This window comes from Mustela erminea, chromosome 4 (genome assembly GCF_009829155.1).
Source record: "Mustela erminea isolate mMusErm1 chromosome 4, mMusErm1.Pri, whole genome shotgun sequence".
Classification (NCBI taxonomy): domain Eukaryota; kingdom Metazoa; phylum Chordata; class Mammalia; order Carnivora; family Mustelidae; genus Mustela; species Mustela erminea.
Window position 1 is genome coordinate 63,569,008 of NC_045617.1, and position 17,365 is coordinate 63,586,372.

At 45.0% G+C, this 17,365-nt stretch overlaps 1 protein-coding gene across 4 annotated transcripts in view; it reads right to left on the reverse strand.

Moving 5' to 3' along the window:
* Window positions 1–17,365, reverse strand: part of ARFGEF3 (ARFGEF family member 3) — a 178,898-nt gene that overhangs the window by 44,180 nt on the left and 117,353 nt on the right. For all 4 annotated transcript variants that reach the window (XM_032339389.1, XM_032339393.1, XM_032339392.1 and 1 more), the window contains 8 exons: window positions 11,094–11,260; window positions 9,921–10,086; window positions 6,377–6,484; window positions 5,801–6,016; window positions 5,530–5,640; window positions 3,960–4,110; window positions 2,349–2,669; window positions 72–205 (listed from right to left, as the gene is read on the reverse strand). In XM_032339389.1, the coding sequence (XP_032195280.1) occupies window positions 72–205; window positions 2,349–2,669; window positions 3,960–4,110; window positions 5,530–5,640; window positions 5,801–6,016; window positions 6,377–6,484; window positions 9,921–10,086; window positions 11,094–11,260 (1,374 nt within the window). The remainder of the gene's footprint in view (window positions 1–71; window positions 206–2,348; window positions 2,670–3,959; window positions 4,111–5,529; window positions 5,641–5,800; window positions 6,017–6,376; window positions 6,485–9,920; window positions 10,087–11,093; window positions 11,261–17,365) is intronic.

Here is a 17,365-nt window from a genome sequence, read left to right on the forward strand (position 1 = left end):
GGCCGCTGCTTTCAGAGATCCGGGCTGCTTCCTGCTGATCTCATGGCATGGTTCTTCTGGGAAGGAATTACCTGGCATGGCTAGAGAGTAATCCACCGTATCTGTAACAGAATGGAAGAGCTGGGACTGGGATGCTTTCTTCAGCTGGTAGAGGAACCCCCCCAAAGCCATCAGGTTCAATTTGTCCGTAGCATCTTCGAAGAGCCTGGAGGAAAAAAACTGATTTTTTACTTGGGAACAATTCCACCAAGTCTTTGCGGTAGAATGATGATGGTAATTTTGTTAACTGTGAGTAATGAAAATGTGTAAAACTGTAAAGAAATGTGCGTTATGCTTCTCTACCTATTATTACTGTGTATAAGTCTGCTCGAACTAGGAGACTTTCATATAAAGGGCACAGACCATTAAAAAAAAATCTTTGTTTTCGCATGGCGCAGCTCAGCCATGCTGGGCACTCATGAAACATTTGGCAAGAAGCTGAAACTTGGCAAAAGCATCACCCCCTGAAACTGAGTAACTGGGAATGGAATCCTTAAAATTAGCTTTAGCTTCATAAACTATGTGATAGAAAAACCCATTAAGTCAATCAAGTCTTTTGCTGGGCTACGACTGATGAGTCTAATGCTGGGTTTGGTCTTCAGAAGGATACAAAACCAAAGTACACCCAAACCTGTAAGCCCCCTGGGGGTGGGCCTAGTTTAATTATTGTCTCGACTCATACACCCAGTGCCCTGTACGCAGTGGGAGCTCAAGTAGCTACTAAAAGAATATTCCCTAACATAATGAACCTCGCAGGTTCCTTCTGTTTTCTGCTCTGCTGGGCGCAGACACTTCTAGCGGAAGGAGGAGGGGAACACAGGTCGCAGGGCTTGGAGAAGGAGCTGAGGCTCGCTGGAATTCAGAAGGCTGGCATCCGATGTGGGTTTCTATGGCCGGCCTCTCACTGCTCTTCAGTCATCTGCTTCTTGCCCACCAAATCTGTGCTTACATCAGAAGGGCAAGCAGCCCCGTGGGCTGTCACATGCTGAGCAAGGGAGAGGGTCTCCAACAGGAATTGAATACAGAGTCCCGTTTGAAGAGGTTATAGGAGATGTACAGGTTTTAAGATGGGAATTAGTAGGTTAAGCATTCACAAATGATGGAAACAAAGACTTTTTCCTTGCTATTTTTGTAAATCCAATTTTAATGTCATTTAGTGTCTGCGTCCTATTAACCATTTCTTCTCTCTCGTTGCTAGTAAAAGAACAGCAATGAATATTATGCCCCGCTGGATGCTTGCATACTACTGTCCAGATACCAGCACAGTTTCCCAGCCACCTTTTTGGATAAGCCGGGAAAAGAGAACACTGCACAGAGTCTCAGCATAACTCTTCATGCAGACATGACCTTGTAGTTGATTAGTGTCAAAGCAAGGAAAGAACTCAGGTGTTCTGAGCCCCTGTGAGTGCTGTTTTGCTTTCCCACTCCCCAGCCTCGGTCTTCTGTATAAACTTCACTGCCCTGCGGCTGGGGGCACAATGACCCAGTGTGGACAGTGCAATGTGGTGGGATGACATGTGACATGACGACCAGCAGCAGGTTCAACATCAGGAGGTGTTGCCACTTGGGGCTGGGGTTATTGGGTTTTTCCTCTCAACCTCAATATGGTTAAAGAATATATCACTCCCTTAGGTGTGGGACTATAGATAATAACTATCATAAGAATAATGGGTTTTTGGTGGCATCTGGGTGGCTCAGTCAGTTAAGCATCTGAAGCATCTGCTTTCAGCTCAGGTCATGAGCCCAGCATCCTGGGATCCAGCCCTGAGTCAGCTGCCTTGCTCGGCACGGAGCGTGCTTCTCCCTCTCCCTCTGCCTGCCTGCCTCCCTCTCCCCCACTGCTTCTGTTTTCTCTCTCTGTCAGATAAATAAATAAATAAAATCTTTTAAAAAAAAAGGATTTTTATGATTTATCAAGTTCTGTCTTAAGTGCTTCAAGTGTAGTAATTAATTTAACCTTATGACCTCCCTGAGAGAGGCCGACTTTATGGCCTTATTTGATGTGAGGCAATCGGGGCCCTGGGGGCGGTGAACCGGCCCAAAATCACAGAGTAAATGCAGGGCACTAGCCCCAGGGAACCCGCCTCCGGGTCTCCACTCTTAGTCCACAGACAGTGGTTCATTTTAAGTGTGGGGCCTGGTGGGAGACAGAGGTATGTTTGAAAAAAATGAAAAAAGAGGCTTAAATGACTGGCCAACACATCTAGTTGTCCTGGGCGTGATTTGAGAGGAGAGACATGGGTGTGGCGTTGTCCACTGGTGCTCTGCAGGGAGAACTCTGAGGTACGAAGACTCCGGGGTGCTCTTACCTGTCTGCCTGGGTGGACAGCGTGAGCACGGCCTTGGCGGCACTGCTCCCGGTCATGAGGCTGCCCCCGCGGAAGTCAGAGGCCCGGCCTCGGCTGCCTTCCCTGACCAGCTCTTGGATGGAGAGCGGCTGGATGACGGGGGCCGCGCTCAGGGAGCTCTCTGGCTCTAGGCTCTGCTCCGGGGCCGAGCCCTCACACTCTGGGTCCCCGAGGAGTCCGGAGCCCCCTGACGCCTTCTGGGGCTGGCTGATTGTCAGAGGGGGCTGAGAGGTGCCGTCGCTGAAATGGGTGTGCTCCAGCGTGCCCACGTACTCACAGACCCTAGACAGAGGCGCAGACAGAGAGATGTTAGGCCGTGTAGCTCAGCAGGCCAGCTCTGTAAATCCCACAGTGAAAGAAAGAAACCCCATCCAGCTTTGCAGACCCCCTGTCCCCAAATTCCTTTCTTCTCTTGTCAGAGCAACCTCTCCCTCTCCCCCTTCACTATCCATATTATTTGTCTTTTTTGAGTTGGACGAGATGACTTGGAAGTGGGGTAAGGGTTCCTCAGACTGCCTTCCATGCTGGGAGGAAAGGCGCGTAACAGAAGCCCTGTTCGTCCAGTTCCATCCCGTCTGGCTTACTGGCTTATTTGGACTTGGGCTGCCTGAGGGAGTTTTCCCAGGAGGCCCTCTCCGCTTCTCTCTAGTGCTCTGATGAGGACTTGGGAAGTTCTTCTTTAGGATCCCAGTCGGAGTGTGCATGTGCCTGGCAGGCCCACCGGCCACACCGGGCCCACTCTCAAGGGCTCTGCCCAGCCATGTCCTGACTGGCCTCAACAGCATCTAGTGCTGGTGCTGGGGTCGCGCCCTGATCGTGGCAAACCCAGAGAAGCATCACAATGTAGGGGATAGCTGACAACTTCCAAACTTCGTGCTCAACAGACCCCGGGGCTAAGATGGTTCATCAGAGGCCCGGTGACCCAGAGAAGTCCAGTGACTGATAGAGACCATCCCAGATAACCCACTCGTGTGTTCTATGCTCAGGAAATTTTTTTATTCCCTGTAAAATGCTCTGGTGCAATTTAAGTCATTTCCTTTCTCCTGTTTTGCCTGTGAGCACAACGAAGAGCAGCAGGACGCCAGCTCCCACGCTGAAACCCATTTGCTCCAGGCTGAGTCATACTGGCTCTTTCACATGTTCCCCCCAAGAGGGGGTTTGCAACCCTTGAATGACCTGCATGCTTCTCTCTTTGAAACCCAACAGACACTTACGACTGTATTTGCTTTGAGGGCATCAAACTGAACCCAGATTTGGCTGGGGCTCTGGGTGAGGTCTAGGTGCCTGTGCCCTGCTCTTGTCTGCCCCACTGCTGCTCTTCCAGAATGGAGCTCGGTGCAAGGCATCAGGCGTGCACTGAGGAGGCAGTGAGGAGACAGCCTGGCCCCTGCCCCCTGCCCCATGCCTGCACCATGAACACTGCTTCTCTGTCCCAGGTCAGCCCAAAGACAATGCCTGCAAGACATGCTTTTTGTCTTAGTCTCATGAGGACTGTGGAGAGATCATTGCTGCTTCTGCCTTACAGGTACTGTGAACTCTATAACTGATCGGGGTTGGGGGATCATCACGCACCTGAACACATGGGGCCAGCAGTCCGGGTTGTGGCTTCCCATCTCCAGGCCTACACTGAGGATGGCGTCCATGCACAGGACGTGGGCGGTGTGCAGCCAGACCCCCTGCAGCTTCCCGATCTGCTCCAGTTTCTGCTCTACCTTCAGTTTCACTATGCCGGAAAGACATTCATTAGCGTAATGGTCCAAGACAAGGCCAGAGAAGGATAAGAGAGAAGGAATAAAAAGGAGAGAATGGGTTGCCATGCAAGAGCAAAAGGGAAATAGCAGATGTTACTCGATGGCACTGGCAGCCAGCTCCTCAATAGCACATCCTTGTGGTTCAATGTGCAAGCTACCCAGCCCTCAGCCCCTCGGACGCTGGTGAGCCCAGTTTGGCAGCCTCACAAGGTGGATGGGGTTCTTTACCCTAGCTAAAGCTGTTTGCGCCCGAGCCCTTCCCCACCCATATGCTACACTGATAAGACAGAATTCCTGGTAATCTGTGAGTTCTCTGAGGTTTATTTAACATCACAGGTTCATGGTGATGATCATCTAAAATATACGTATACATATATATGCTCTGAGCCCATGATCATCAGATCATTTCATTTCCTGAGTTTACATTTATACTTGGGATCTTCAAATAACACTTTTTAAATTGTAGATAACTAATGAGAAAGGATGCAGAGGGTAACTTAATATGTCAATTATGCAAAATGCCAAGGCAAGGCCCAATGTCAACATCCTCCATGAATAAAGGTATCAACTCATTGGAAGATGGGCCCAGTGGGATATGTGAAGGATGGTCTGGAGTCTAGAAACACAGCACGCTCACTTCAGAGGAGTCAAACCATATTCCTGCTGTGAGAGGCAAACTGAGTTATAGCCAAGTGTCTTTGTCATATGTCTGTGATACTGATTTTATTTATTTGTATATAACTAGGACATCAATTCTGGTTTTATAATTTTTTAAGAACTTTAAATGTAAGGATTTTTATGTAATTTATGGTTGTGCATATCAAGTATATCTACTAATCGTCCACTTCATTGGCTAACCGATTTTCACAAGTTAAAAATCAACTCTTTCGGGAATTCACTAAGCTCAGGTTTTTCTCTTACAAGAACAAAGCTTTCCTGAAGCCTCTCTTGGGGATTTCCTCCATTTGATTTCCCTCTTCAGAAAACTGGCTGTTCTGCCTTTCCCTGCTAGGACCTGAGGAGTCTTCAGATGGGTACTCTGTGCAGTGCCAAAGCATGTGGCCAGATGAGGACAGAAGAATGAACAGCTCAGCCAGGCAGGCCTCTGGTGTCCTGAAGGACTCTTGTGAGCATCCATGAGCACTTTCCTATCAGCAAGGGCCAGGATGTCTTTTATCTACAGAGGGATCTACGGAGGCGCTCTGCAGGGTCAGCTGTGTCGAAGGGAGCCACACCTGGGATCTGGACGGATCCAGCCTGGGACTTGGCGATCGGCGGCAAACATAGGCTGCACATGCCACAGGGATCGGGGACAGGGATCTGCTCATGTGTGCGGGTGTGTGCAGATGGCACAGAAGGCACCAGGTGGATTCTGGCGCTTCAGTGGTTACCTTGGGCTATGGCGTCACTGGGTTCTTGGACTTCCTTTTCCTCTTTTTCTTCCTGGACACAGGAGGCAGCTGCCATTTGGGCGAGGGCTGAGGCGCAGTTAGCCGCAACTCCTACAAAGACAACAAATGATTGCTGCTCACTGAGTCTCTTCTCCAACCACTTCCCAAAAGCGCCCCTCCAGAAGACTTGTTTGCCAACAGGCCATGCCCCGAGCGCTCCTCAGGGCTGCCCCTTAGGTCACGCATCAGGGGACGTCACTCCCTCTGGTACCTAGAGCACAGCTCAGCCGTGCCGCTTTCCGTAGCCCATCGAGGCTCATGCATATGGCATCACGCTCCTTTTGGTTCTGCTCCTTGACGCCTTCAGCTCCCAGAATGAAGGCCAACCCTTTGGAGCTTCCTGCCATCCGGCCAGTCAGCGGGGTTGATAAAGTATCGATGAGGTTCTTCCAGCAGCCCACCAGAATGTAGCGAGCAAATGCCACACCTGGAACGTGAAAGGGCAGAGGCATCACTTTCCAGAGGCAGAAACAACCCGGCAGGGAGCCGCACGGGATCTCCTGACCATCCAAATAGCAAGCCTGAGTTGTGAGGCATTCTCCTACCGGAAATATAATTTAATGGCTATTGGATTGCATTTCACATTAAACATTTGTGTGTTTATAAATAATGAATGTTGCATCATCAGCAAGACGTTGCAAAGTAACTTCCATCAGGCACGCTTTTTTCTGACAGGACAAGATGTTAATTCATCTACGTCAGCACACAAAGCTGCCACTTAATGCTTTAACTGCTGGCAACATACGTGACGCATGCATATTCATAAACTCAAGACCCAAGTCATTACCTGCCACTGTGGAGTCATCAATTCTCCTGCCCTGGGTGAAAGGGGACTCGGTAGAAGCTGAGGCCATCAGCTGGCCCCCAATCGCACTGCTCTCTAAGCCATCGATGTCTGTCAAGGAAAAAGACAAGATTTTCCCTGATTAAGAACACTGTAGTCAAAAACAAATGGCCACCACAATATTCATTTCTTCCCAAACAAACATCCATTGGCTCTATTATGTAGCAAAAAAATAATCTTTTATCAGAATATTAAAATTTTTGTTTAACCTCATAGTCCAGTTTTCTTTCATTGCTAGAACATTCTTGTTAGGCTGTTGTATATTTTTTACTTTAAAAAAGGAAGATAAACTCTGCTATGTCTGTTGTTGGAAAATCTATTGATTTAGAATACTTAGATGTCTGAATACTCCTTTTATCCAGAACAGTGACATTATTCCCAAATTTTATACATGCAGGTTGCCCCAACCTGGATTTCTCTTTCAGAGTTTCCTCATAAGAATAAAGAAAAGAAGAACAGTATCTCTTTGGTCAGATAATCACATAATCTGATTCCAAAATAGAGCAATCACTTGAAAATAATACCTTACAGTTTATGAAGTGTTTTCACATTTAGATTTTTCTGTCAACTCTAAGCAAGTAAGCAGGATAGGTAGTATTTTTCCCATTTCACCAAAAAAGAAATAAATATTCAAAGTAGGTAAGATACCCAAGGCCATGGGGCCAGTAAATGAAGGAATCAGACTTAGTATTCAGATTCCCATCTGGGCCACTTTCCATGATATCACATACTCCATCCAGCTCAATACAGGAATCTTAACTCTCCTTCATTTGAATTTTTGTTAAAACACTCATTTCTGGAATTATTTCAATGAAACACTTCTTAATATATTGGCAAGAAGAAGCTGGCTTGGGACTGAGAAGCCTTAGCTCTGAATTAAGTAGCCTTGTAGCCATGGGCTAACCTGCATCCTCTGGGCCCCAAATGTCTCAGTGGAAAGGAGGGAACCACTGGAGAAGTGATGGAATTGGGGCATACGTACTTGAATGCAGCTAACATAGCTGAATACCAGCCAGGGAGGGCGTGGGAAAAGAGGGTAGCTGAAGTTTATTCCTTGACCTTAGAACTTGACCCTCACCAACAGGATGAGCCTTCTCTGCATGCTGTTTGGAAATTATTTTATTATAACTTTGATTCTTATAGTAAGTCCAAGAAGACTAGAGACTTTTGGCAACACACCTCTTTGAAAGTTGCAAAGACAGTAGATCTTAAAAGTTCTGACCACAAGAAAAGAAAATTGTAACTACATAAGGGGATTGACATTAACGAAACTTATGATCATTTTGCAATAACACACCACACACACACACACACACACACACACACATATGATATATATCATTAAATCATGTTGTATACCCCAAACTAACATAATGTTTTATGTCAATTACGTCTCAACAAAACTGGGGTACAGAAGCAGGGAGAAACCTCAATGGCTACTGAAGTGGGAACAGGCCCGTTTCAATGACATTAATTTGACTTATAGTCAAATGGTCTTATGGCATTCACTGGAAATTGCTGTTTCTGGAAGCTATGAGTTTTCCTGTATGCTAGGTAAAGTACTGCTGAATTCAAGTAATACAAAGCTTATCTAAGCACTAAAATTCCGGTACTACAGAACACCTTCCATGACATCAGGAATGGCCTGTTTGTATAACGTTGATAATAAGACTGCTGCTTTTGCTTTTCCCTGCATGTGACAAAAAGATCAGATGGACGCTTCCAAGCTCCAGGTTAATTGCTGCTCAAATTCATTTGCCATTTCACACCTGGAATTTGCCACAAAGAATCACAGAATTTTATTTTGCAGAATTGTATGGAAAAACCTATGTTTTTATATCATGTTGTGTCTAGAATTCTCCCATGGAGGTAGTGACTGAGCTTACAGTTCCGTGACAAAGAGGTGGCTGATACACAGGAATGTGTGACGCATGTGGCTACTGTAAATGGCCTGTTATTTCTTCATTTTTGTAACTACTGAATGGCTCCCATTGTTAAGGTTCAGGTAAGAGAGTCACAGAGATTCATTTTGGCAGAAACTGTGGTCTTTGAAAATTAAAGCTGGCATGTTTAGGATCCTTACCCAAATCCCAAGGCACCTTAAGCTCTGGGAAGTACCTTCAATCCCTATTGGAGGGATTTTACAAGGAAAGATGGAAACTGCGCACTACTTATAGGATGCCTGAATAAATGTCTCACACATTTATGAAGTCCTAGATTTCAAATGGATATGAAAGTTATCATGATTAGTCAAACACAAATTGGTCACCTGCCAGTGATCCTGATCCCTACAGTTAGGGACCTTGCCCTTGCTTCTCCCAGTTGCATCCTAGTTCTAGAACCAAGACTCCAAACGCCAGCCAATGATCAAGGCTCTGTCTGCTGTGGACAGACCTCACTATGTGTCTTGACTCCCTGCCTGATTCCTAAAGAACACCTCAGCCTAAATCCCTCTTTGTTGGGTTTTATCTGTCAGTGGTTTACTCTGCTACCCTTGTAAGAGCCCCCCACAAACTGACCGCAGGTAACATAACATTGCCTTTGGACAACGGATTCTGCCTCCTCCCCTGGACTGTCCTGCCCCAGCCTGGTTGGGATCCTGCCCATGTGTCCTTCCTGGTGCAGAGCCATGCTAAGCTGGGTGTGGACATGTGACATGATAGAGGCAGGGGAGGTGTCTGGCATAGGGCTGTGCTCTACATACCCGGTCGCCTGGGGCCATGAGATGATAACTTGGATCAGAAACCAGTCTGGGAACTCAGATCAAAAAGAAGACGAGCCTGGATATAATATATGAAGCCTACTGATGACCAAGGTCTTGAGCACTCCCTGGTCTATGTGACACCGTAGCTAAGCCATGAGAAGCCATGAATGACTGCTTTCACACACACACACACACACTCACACACACACACACACTCAAAAAACAAAACCCCCTGCTTCGTGACCACACCCCATAGAGTTCTCTATGCTCTCATGTAAAATTTCTAATAAACAGGATTTTACAAACTCTGGACACTGAGAACAAAGATGCTGGGTAACCTCTTGGTATTATTTCAAATTCTTGTATAGTCAGGAAGGGAACAGAAGCCAAGTTTAAGATCAAGCATTTTACATTTCTGGCAAATTCGGGAGCATTAAATGATATGGGGTTATCTATTAGCACATGGGAGTTTCCAGGAATAATTCTGGGCTCTAAGCCCAGAAAGTACTTCATATCCCTAGAGAGGCCCATCGTTCTACTCTGACAGACCCAGGTGCTAAATAGTCCTTATCTGATGGGGCACAGTGAGTTCCCCAGTGTCCCATGTGAGAAACAGACAGAACATTCCTATGAGATGAATTCATGACACTTTCCTGGAACTGTTACCAGTTGCTGGGGAGGCTCTGTGGGTGCTGTTTCGAGGCTGGCTTCTCTGAAAGGGGCTTGGAGTGTCTGTCCCCCCTCCACACCAAGAGTCTCGGAGCTGTGTGAGGAGCCACTGACCGGTCAGCATGGTGATGAGGGGCAGGCTGTTGTCCTCCGGGCTGCCCCAGTAGCCGGCTTCTCCAAGCATGTTTCTGTCGAGCACCTGATGGTAGAGCTCCTCAATCCAGGCCTGGGAGAAAACCATCAGCACCCCGCTGGTCTGGACCTGCTTCATGAACTCTTTCTATGGAGAGGATCACATGAGAAGGTGATCAGATAGGATCCCTCACAAATGAACACGTTTCCCTGCTGCCGCTTCCCTTCAGGAGTCTTCTACCTGAGTCAAGGCTTCTAGAAAAAATAAAACCTTATTGATTGGGGGCATAGTGGGGGTGTGGTTAAGGGAAGGGGAAACCAAGATGGGGAAGTTCTAAACTTCATGAAGTTCCTTTCACTTACAGTATCTTTTTAAGAAACCCCGTAAAAGGATTAGGAACGCTGCCTCTCATCTCTCCCCTCTTTGTGGGGGAACTAGAGACGGTGCAGAAATAAGAACAGAGCAGCTCCATCTCACTTCCCCAAGAGCAGCAGAGATGGAAAGTGTTCCCTGAAAAAGCCTATGCGGCTCAAGAACTACTGGATTTATATCCGTTACCCCGAGGATTTACAGTTTATGCAGCAAACAATTGCAGCTCGATGGACGGAGGCTCACGAGCTGACATGAGGGCGGGGACGACCACTGGATGATCGCCATCATTCTCATTCAGCAGCTTGCGTGAGGTGCTCTATTTCTGACCAGTGGGAAGTGTGGTTGTGGATTACAAGTAGATCTGAGTATATTCTGGAAGACCATGAAGAGTGTTGGTAAAGCAGGCCTTGATTTTCAGAGAAGGGGACCATTCCCTGCCCATCTTCTGGTGTTTGAACGGTCTGTTCTGATCACCTGTTTCAGACTGCAGCTCACACATGTGTGTGTAACAGTGCCACTGGGGGGACATTCCCGGGCTGCTGGCAGGCAGCCACTTCTAGGCACTTAGGTCCTTGCCTCTCTGGAGCAAGGTGGGTAGCCGTGTGGCCCATCGCACTCTGCAAACCGCCCTGCATCCCCCTCAACCCGCCACGGCCCCCCACCCGCATTGCCCATGCCACGCTAGTGGGGAAGAGTGCACACCATGCCACTCCTCCCAGGACACTGGTGCTCGGCTCTCCAGCCACCTGTCCTCGGAGGGTCGGCACAGGCGTCAGGCTCACCATCATGCTTGGCGCCAGGGTGGGCCGCTTCCGGTAGTAGTCGCCATGGGAGAGTTTCAGGTTGAGCAGCAGAGCACAGTGCGCGGCCGTGTACAGGCTGTCTGCATTCATCAGCATCTGCAGGCTGAGGCTGCCGGTCCCATCAAACCCGGGGGAGTGCATCATGCCTGTGGGACAGAGTGCAGACACCGCTGGGGCTGCAGACAAGGCACCCGGCAAGGCTGGCTTATGGAGAGCCCTGACCTAATCCTTGTGATGGGAACATGCATCCTGTAGGACACTTACAACAGCTACAGCCAGCAAGGAGCATTGTGAAGGTCCCATATATGCCCTAGCCTGCTGCGGACGGGGATGCACTCTGGAGTAAAGCGACTTGGGCAAGTTTGGATGAGCTACTCACCAGCTACTTTGGTAAAATCTCTCAGACCCGCCAAGTCTCAGCCTCAACTGTATCCATCTCCTGCTGAAAGTCTCCAATGGCTTCCCATCACAACAAAATAAAACCTGGACTTCACCTCCTCTCTGTTTCTCATGCCCCAGGGCCACCAGGACCTGTGCTGCTCCTTAGACCACACCAAGACTGGGCCTGCCTCAGGACCTTTGCATTTGTTCTTGCCATTCCCCAGAATGATCTCTCAAGATCTCTGGAGGAGGTACTCCCTTCTTTCAGGTTTCTGCTCAAGCATCAGCATTACGGAGGCCTTCCCTTCCAGTTCCATCTCAGACAGCATCCCATTGCTCCCACCACTGCTGTGCTGTTCTTTCTTCTCACCTTGCATTATTTTCATTGCCTTGATATCATTTATGCCACCCAGCATTGTATTAACATCTATTTATTGCCTGCTGTCACTACCATTATCTACTATTATGTAAGATCTATGAGAGGGCAGGACTTTATTAGTTTTGTTCACTACAGAGGCCCCAGTGCCTAGAAAAGTGCCTGGCATATAGAAGACCCTTAAGAAATAATTACTAGGGGGAGGGCGGTAGGGAGACAGTGGTTGGGTTATGGACATTGGGGAGCGTATGTGCTATGGTGATTGCTGTGAGGTGTGTAAACCTGTCACTTCACAGACCTTTACCCCTGGGGCTAATAATAGATTCTATTTTAATAAAAAAATTAAAAAGTTTAAAAAATGTGCTAAGAATGAACGAACATGTTTGTTATGAGAACTAGACGTAATAACACAGGTAAGATGCTTAGTGCAGTAACCCATTAATACATACTTTCAAAAAGGTAATAGTGTTCCTCAATAAACAAAACAGAATTCCCATATGACCCAATAATTATGCTCTTTGGGTGTACAGTATGCCCCAAAGAATTAAAAGCAGGGATTTGAACAGATCCTTGTATGCCAATTTCACTGCAGCGTTAGTCACAACTGCTAAACTATGGAGACGATTGGACTGTCCATCAGAGAGGAGTGGATTGACAGAGTACGGTACACACGTACCACGGAGTTCGGATCCATGCTTCACCAGGGATGAACCCTGCAGACAGGCTGAGTAAAAGGAACCAGGCACAAAATGATGACTATTGTATGATCCACGCAGAGGAGGCTCAGGCAAGAAGAGCCAAATGTACAGAGACATTAGGAGTAGATGAGAAGTCACCAGGGGCTGGCGGAGAATCTTTTCTCTTTGGGATGATAAATAAAATTTCTGAAAGTCAGGATGACAGTAATACAACATGGTCGATGTAGGGAGTACCACTGAATTGCTCATGTAAAAATGGGAAAAGTAGAAATTTTTAAGTTTTATATATTTTTCATCCCAATTAAAATAAATAATGTAATATATCAAAACCACTGAACTGCGCACTCTAGATGGGTGAATTGTATGGTATGTGAATTGTATCTCAGCAAATTTTATTTCAATAATGCTCTTAAATGAGGAAACAGAGTTTTAAAAATATATGAAAGGAATAGCTGCTGGTTCTTCCCTCATTATTTTTTCTAAACATCATTTTATGCTTAAAAGTTTTTCATTTTGAAGGGCTCCATGTGTTTTATACAAATTAACTGAAAGAAACAAAGAAACAACTATATGTCATAGATTGGCTTTAAAGAAGGGCTTGTTTGGCCAGAGAGGATTAGTGCCTTGTTCAAACTTCAGAGAATGTGGGGGACAAACATTTCTCAGGCTGGGTTCTCTTCATCTGGTCCCTCATCAGCCTCAGTGCTCCTCTTGGTCCTACATACACTCTGATGCTTGGTTTAGAAATGTGGCTGAAACAGACCATCTGAAATAATATGCATGCAAATGACACATGTCTATATGATCTTCATATGCTTAAAATTATCCTGTGATCAAAAAGGTACCTCTTTGGGACACCTGCTTCCCCCTCTCTCTTGGCCTGCCTCTCTGCCTACTTGTGATCTCTCTCTCTCTCTCTCTCTCAAATAAATAAATAAAATCTTTAAAACAAAGATACCTCTTCTATAACATGCAAGAGTTTTCAACACTAACAGTCAAATATATTGGAAATATAAATTTGTAACTGGAATTGTTACTTATATCCCTGTGGATTTCTTTCTTTCTTTCTTTCTTTCTTTCTTTTTTTTTTTTAAAGATTTATTTATTTATTTAACAGACAGAGGTCACAAGTAGTCAGAGAGGCAGGCAGAGAGAGAGAGAGGGAAGCAGGCTCCCCGCTGAGCAGAGAGCCCGACGTGGGGCTTGATTCTAGGACCCCGGGATCATGACCTGAGCCGAAGGCAGAGGCTTTAACCCAATGAGCCACCCAGGTGCCCCTCCCTGTGGATTTCTTAATGAATATGCTAACAAGAGGACTTGGGCCAGAAGAAGCTTTGAAGCTGAAAAATCTTCAAGACTTTTGTTAAATTTGAAAACGGCACAAATATCCCTTAGTGGGCATTAAATATGTAGTTTATTCCCATAAAAACACTTTATTCAGTCAAATGTTTGTTAGGTATCTCCCCGGCTTTCCTTTAAGAACTTTGCAGCTGTTATAAGAAATATTTTGTTGAGGGCACTTTGTGATCATAGGTGGAGGTGCATTTATAAAAGGAAGGCTGAGAGTGAGATTTAAAAATGTCATCCTTAGGGTACCTGGATGACTCAGCCGGTTAGGCAGCTGACTCTTGGTTTCTGCTCAGGTCATGAACTTGGCATCCTGGGATTGGGCCTGTGTTGGCTTCACACTTAGTGGGGAGTGTGCTTGAGGATTCTCTCTCTCCCTCTCCCTTTGCCTCTATTGCCTGCACACAAGTGCTTTCTCTAAAGTAAATGAATAAATATTTAAAAAAAAAATGATATCCTTGATCAGGACATGGGCAATGTGTTTCTTCCATGATGGCCCAGAGGAATACTCCATACTCTTAAGGTCCTGGTGGGGTTGGTTCTAGTCTCCGGAGGAGATAAAGGACACATGATGGGTCTCCTTCTAGGCTAAATAGAAAGCAGATCTCAGCATTGTTGGTATTTAACTACCCGGGATCATAGATGAAAGGAATATTTGAATCTGTGAATTAGGAAAATGGCATTTGCAAACGGCTTTGATCTCAGACTTCAGAAATAATTTCTTTTAAAGTTTTAAAACCAACCACTATTTACCTTGGATATGGTTTGGAAAACCAAGCACATTCTCAGATGCTGAAAGGGAAGAAGGCAGCTGATGTGTCTTCTGACACAGAGACCCAAATCACTAGCAGAGGTGTGACAATGTTCCAGAAGGGCTAGTGCATATGCGGAGTTCTGAAATGATTGGTCAGGCCTGTTAGGAGCAATGTGTTGGTACCGACTTCTCTCTCTGTAAGCAGGCTAATTTCTTACAGTACAAGGATCTGGCAAACTTGAGAATAAAACAAAAGGATGTATAGTCTATCAACTTAAGGAAGACACTCATTTTTCTTGCCATACCAGATAGAGTTCACTGGTGATGTTAATAATGGAAATAACAAAATAGCTACAATGTATTAAGTGCTTTCTAATTTTTAGAACCAATCTCTTCTTATACTTTATTTCATTTTACATATAAAGTCTATATTGATTGCCTTCCTTTATTTTCCCGGTAAGGAGAGTGCCTCAGAAATATTAAGGTAATTTGCCTAAAGTTATATAGCTAGAAATTGCAAAGGTATTTTGGGCCCAAACTCCAGGCTTTTTGCACAATGCCATGCTGTACTTCTAATGTTGTTAAAAGATTGTACTCTATCATGTTCCTCTCAAACAGATACTCTATTTTAAATTCATCCTCTGATTGGGTTCATTGAAGTGCTATAAATTTGGAGTGACAAACTATAGGAGATCTGACCTTTAACGCTTTCTGGCTACTTGTTTTTTTCCAGTTTTCTGTAACTAAAGTTCATTCTCTCCCTCTATAATTAAGATGTTCTTTACTGTCAGGAACAGAAGGCTGGGTCACTTGCTTGATTGCCTACCAGTAAAAGACTGGATACAAAATTAGCATAAGTGACCTTGAAACATCTCCTCCATGCCTTAGATAATGTGTTTTGTTTTGTTTTTCAAATAACATTACTTATGTCACTTAAGAGGACGAATGGATAAGGAAAATGTGGTCCATATACACTATGGAGTATTATGCTTCTATCAGAAAGGATGAATACCCAACTTTTGTAGCAACATGGATGGGACTGGAAGAGATTATGCTGAGTGAAATAAGTCAAGCAGAGAGAGTCAATTATCATATGGTTTCACTTATTTGTGGAGCATAACAAATAACATGGAGGACAAGGGGAGATGGAGAGGAGAAGGGAGTTGGGGGAAATTGGAAGGGGAGGTGAATCATGAGAGATTATGGACTCTAAAAAACAATCTGAGGGTTTGAAGTGGCGGGGGGGGTGGGAGGTTGGGGGAACCAGGTGGTGGGTATTATAGAGGGCACGGATTGCATGGAGCCCTGGGTATGGTGAAAAAATAATGAATACTGTTATGCTGAAAATAAATAAATTTAATTTTAAAAAAAAAGAGTACTAAAAAATATAAATAAGAGTAACTGGTCCCTGCTTCTCCCAAGCCCCAATGATAGCCATCCCAGCAGACTTCGTTCCTTGTATGTATTGTGTGGAAATAGAATCACAAATGAGATCATACTACATACACTGTACCATGACTTGGTGTTTTCTTAGCAATACATGTTAGATACCTCTTTTTATTTTATTTTTTTAGAGAGAGAGGTGTGTGAGTGATGGGAGGAACAGGGAGGGAGAAGGAGTCTTGAGCAGGCTCCCTGCTCTGTGTGGAGCCTGACCCAGGGCTCGATCTCATGACCCTGAGATCATGACCTGAGTTGAAATCAAGAATCAAATGCATAACTGACTGACCCACCCAGTTGCAGGTACCCTTAGCTATCTCTTGATACTAGCACTTATGGATCTATCTCATTCTTTTCAAATAACTATGCATATACCACTGCATGGATGGAGTATGATTTATTTAACTAAAGCTCCCTTGGTAGACATTTATGTAGTCTCAATTATGACAAAAAGCTGAAATAATGAAATGATGCAAAGCTGAAATGCCTTTTAACACTCATGCAAGGGTATCTGTGGGATAAATTCCTTAAAGTAGACTAAAGAACATATATAAAGCTTGACAGATACAGCCCAAATATCTTCCCAACAGTTGATAGCAATTTTTCTTCCTACCAATGGTACATAAGAACATTGTTGTACCTACTCAGCAACTGGGGATTATTGACTTTCTAAACCTTTATAATGAGGTATATGATTTTTGGTTGCATTTCTATATACTAATAACAAAGTCACAGGAAGAGAAATTAAGAACACAATTCCATTTGTAATTGCTCCGAAGAGAATGAAATACCCTGTAATAAATTTAACAAAGGAGGTGAAAGACCTGTACTCTGAAACTATAAAACATTGATAAAAGCAACTGAAGATGACTTAAATAAATGGAAAGATACCCTCTGCTCATGGGTTAGAAGCTTTCATATTGATAAAATATCCACACTACCAAAGCAATCTACAGATTCAATGTAATCTCCATCAAAATACCAATAGCATTTTTCACAGAGCTAGAAGAATCCCACAATTTGCACAGAACCTCAAAAGAAACCCAAATAGCCAAAGCAATCTTTAGAAAGGTATTACAATCCCAGATTTCAATATATACTACAATGTTATATTCACCAAAACCGTGTGGCATTGGCACATAAATAGACATATAGATCAATAGCACAGAACAGAGATCCCAGAAATAAAACCATACTTATATAATTAACTAATAGACAACAAAGGAACCTCTAAGAATATACAATGAGGAAAAGA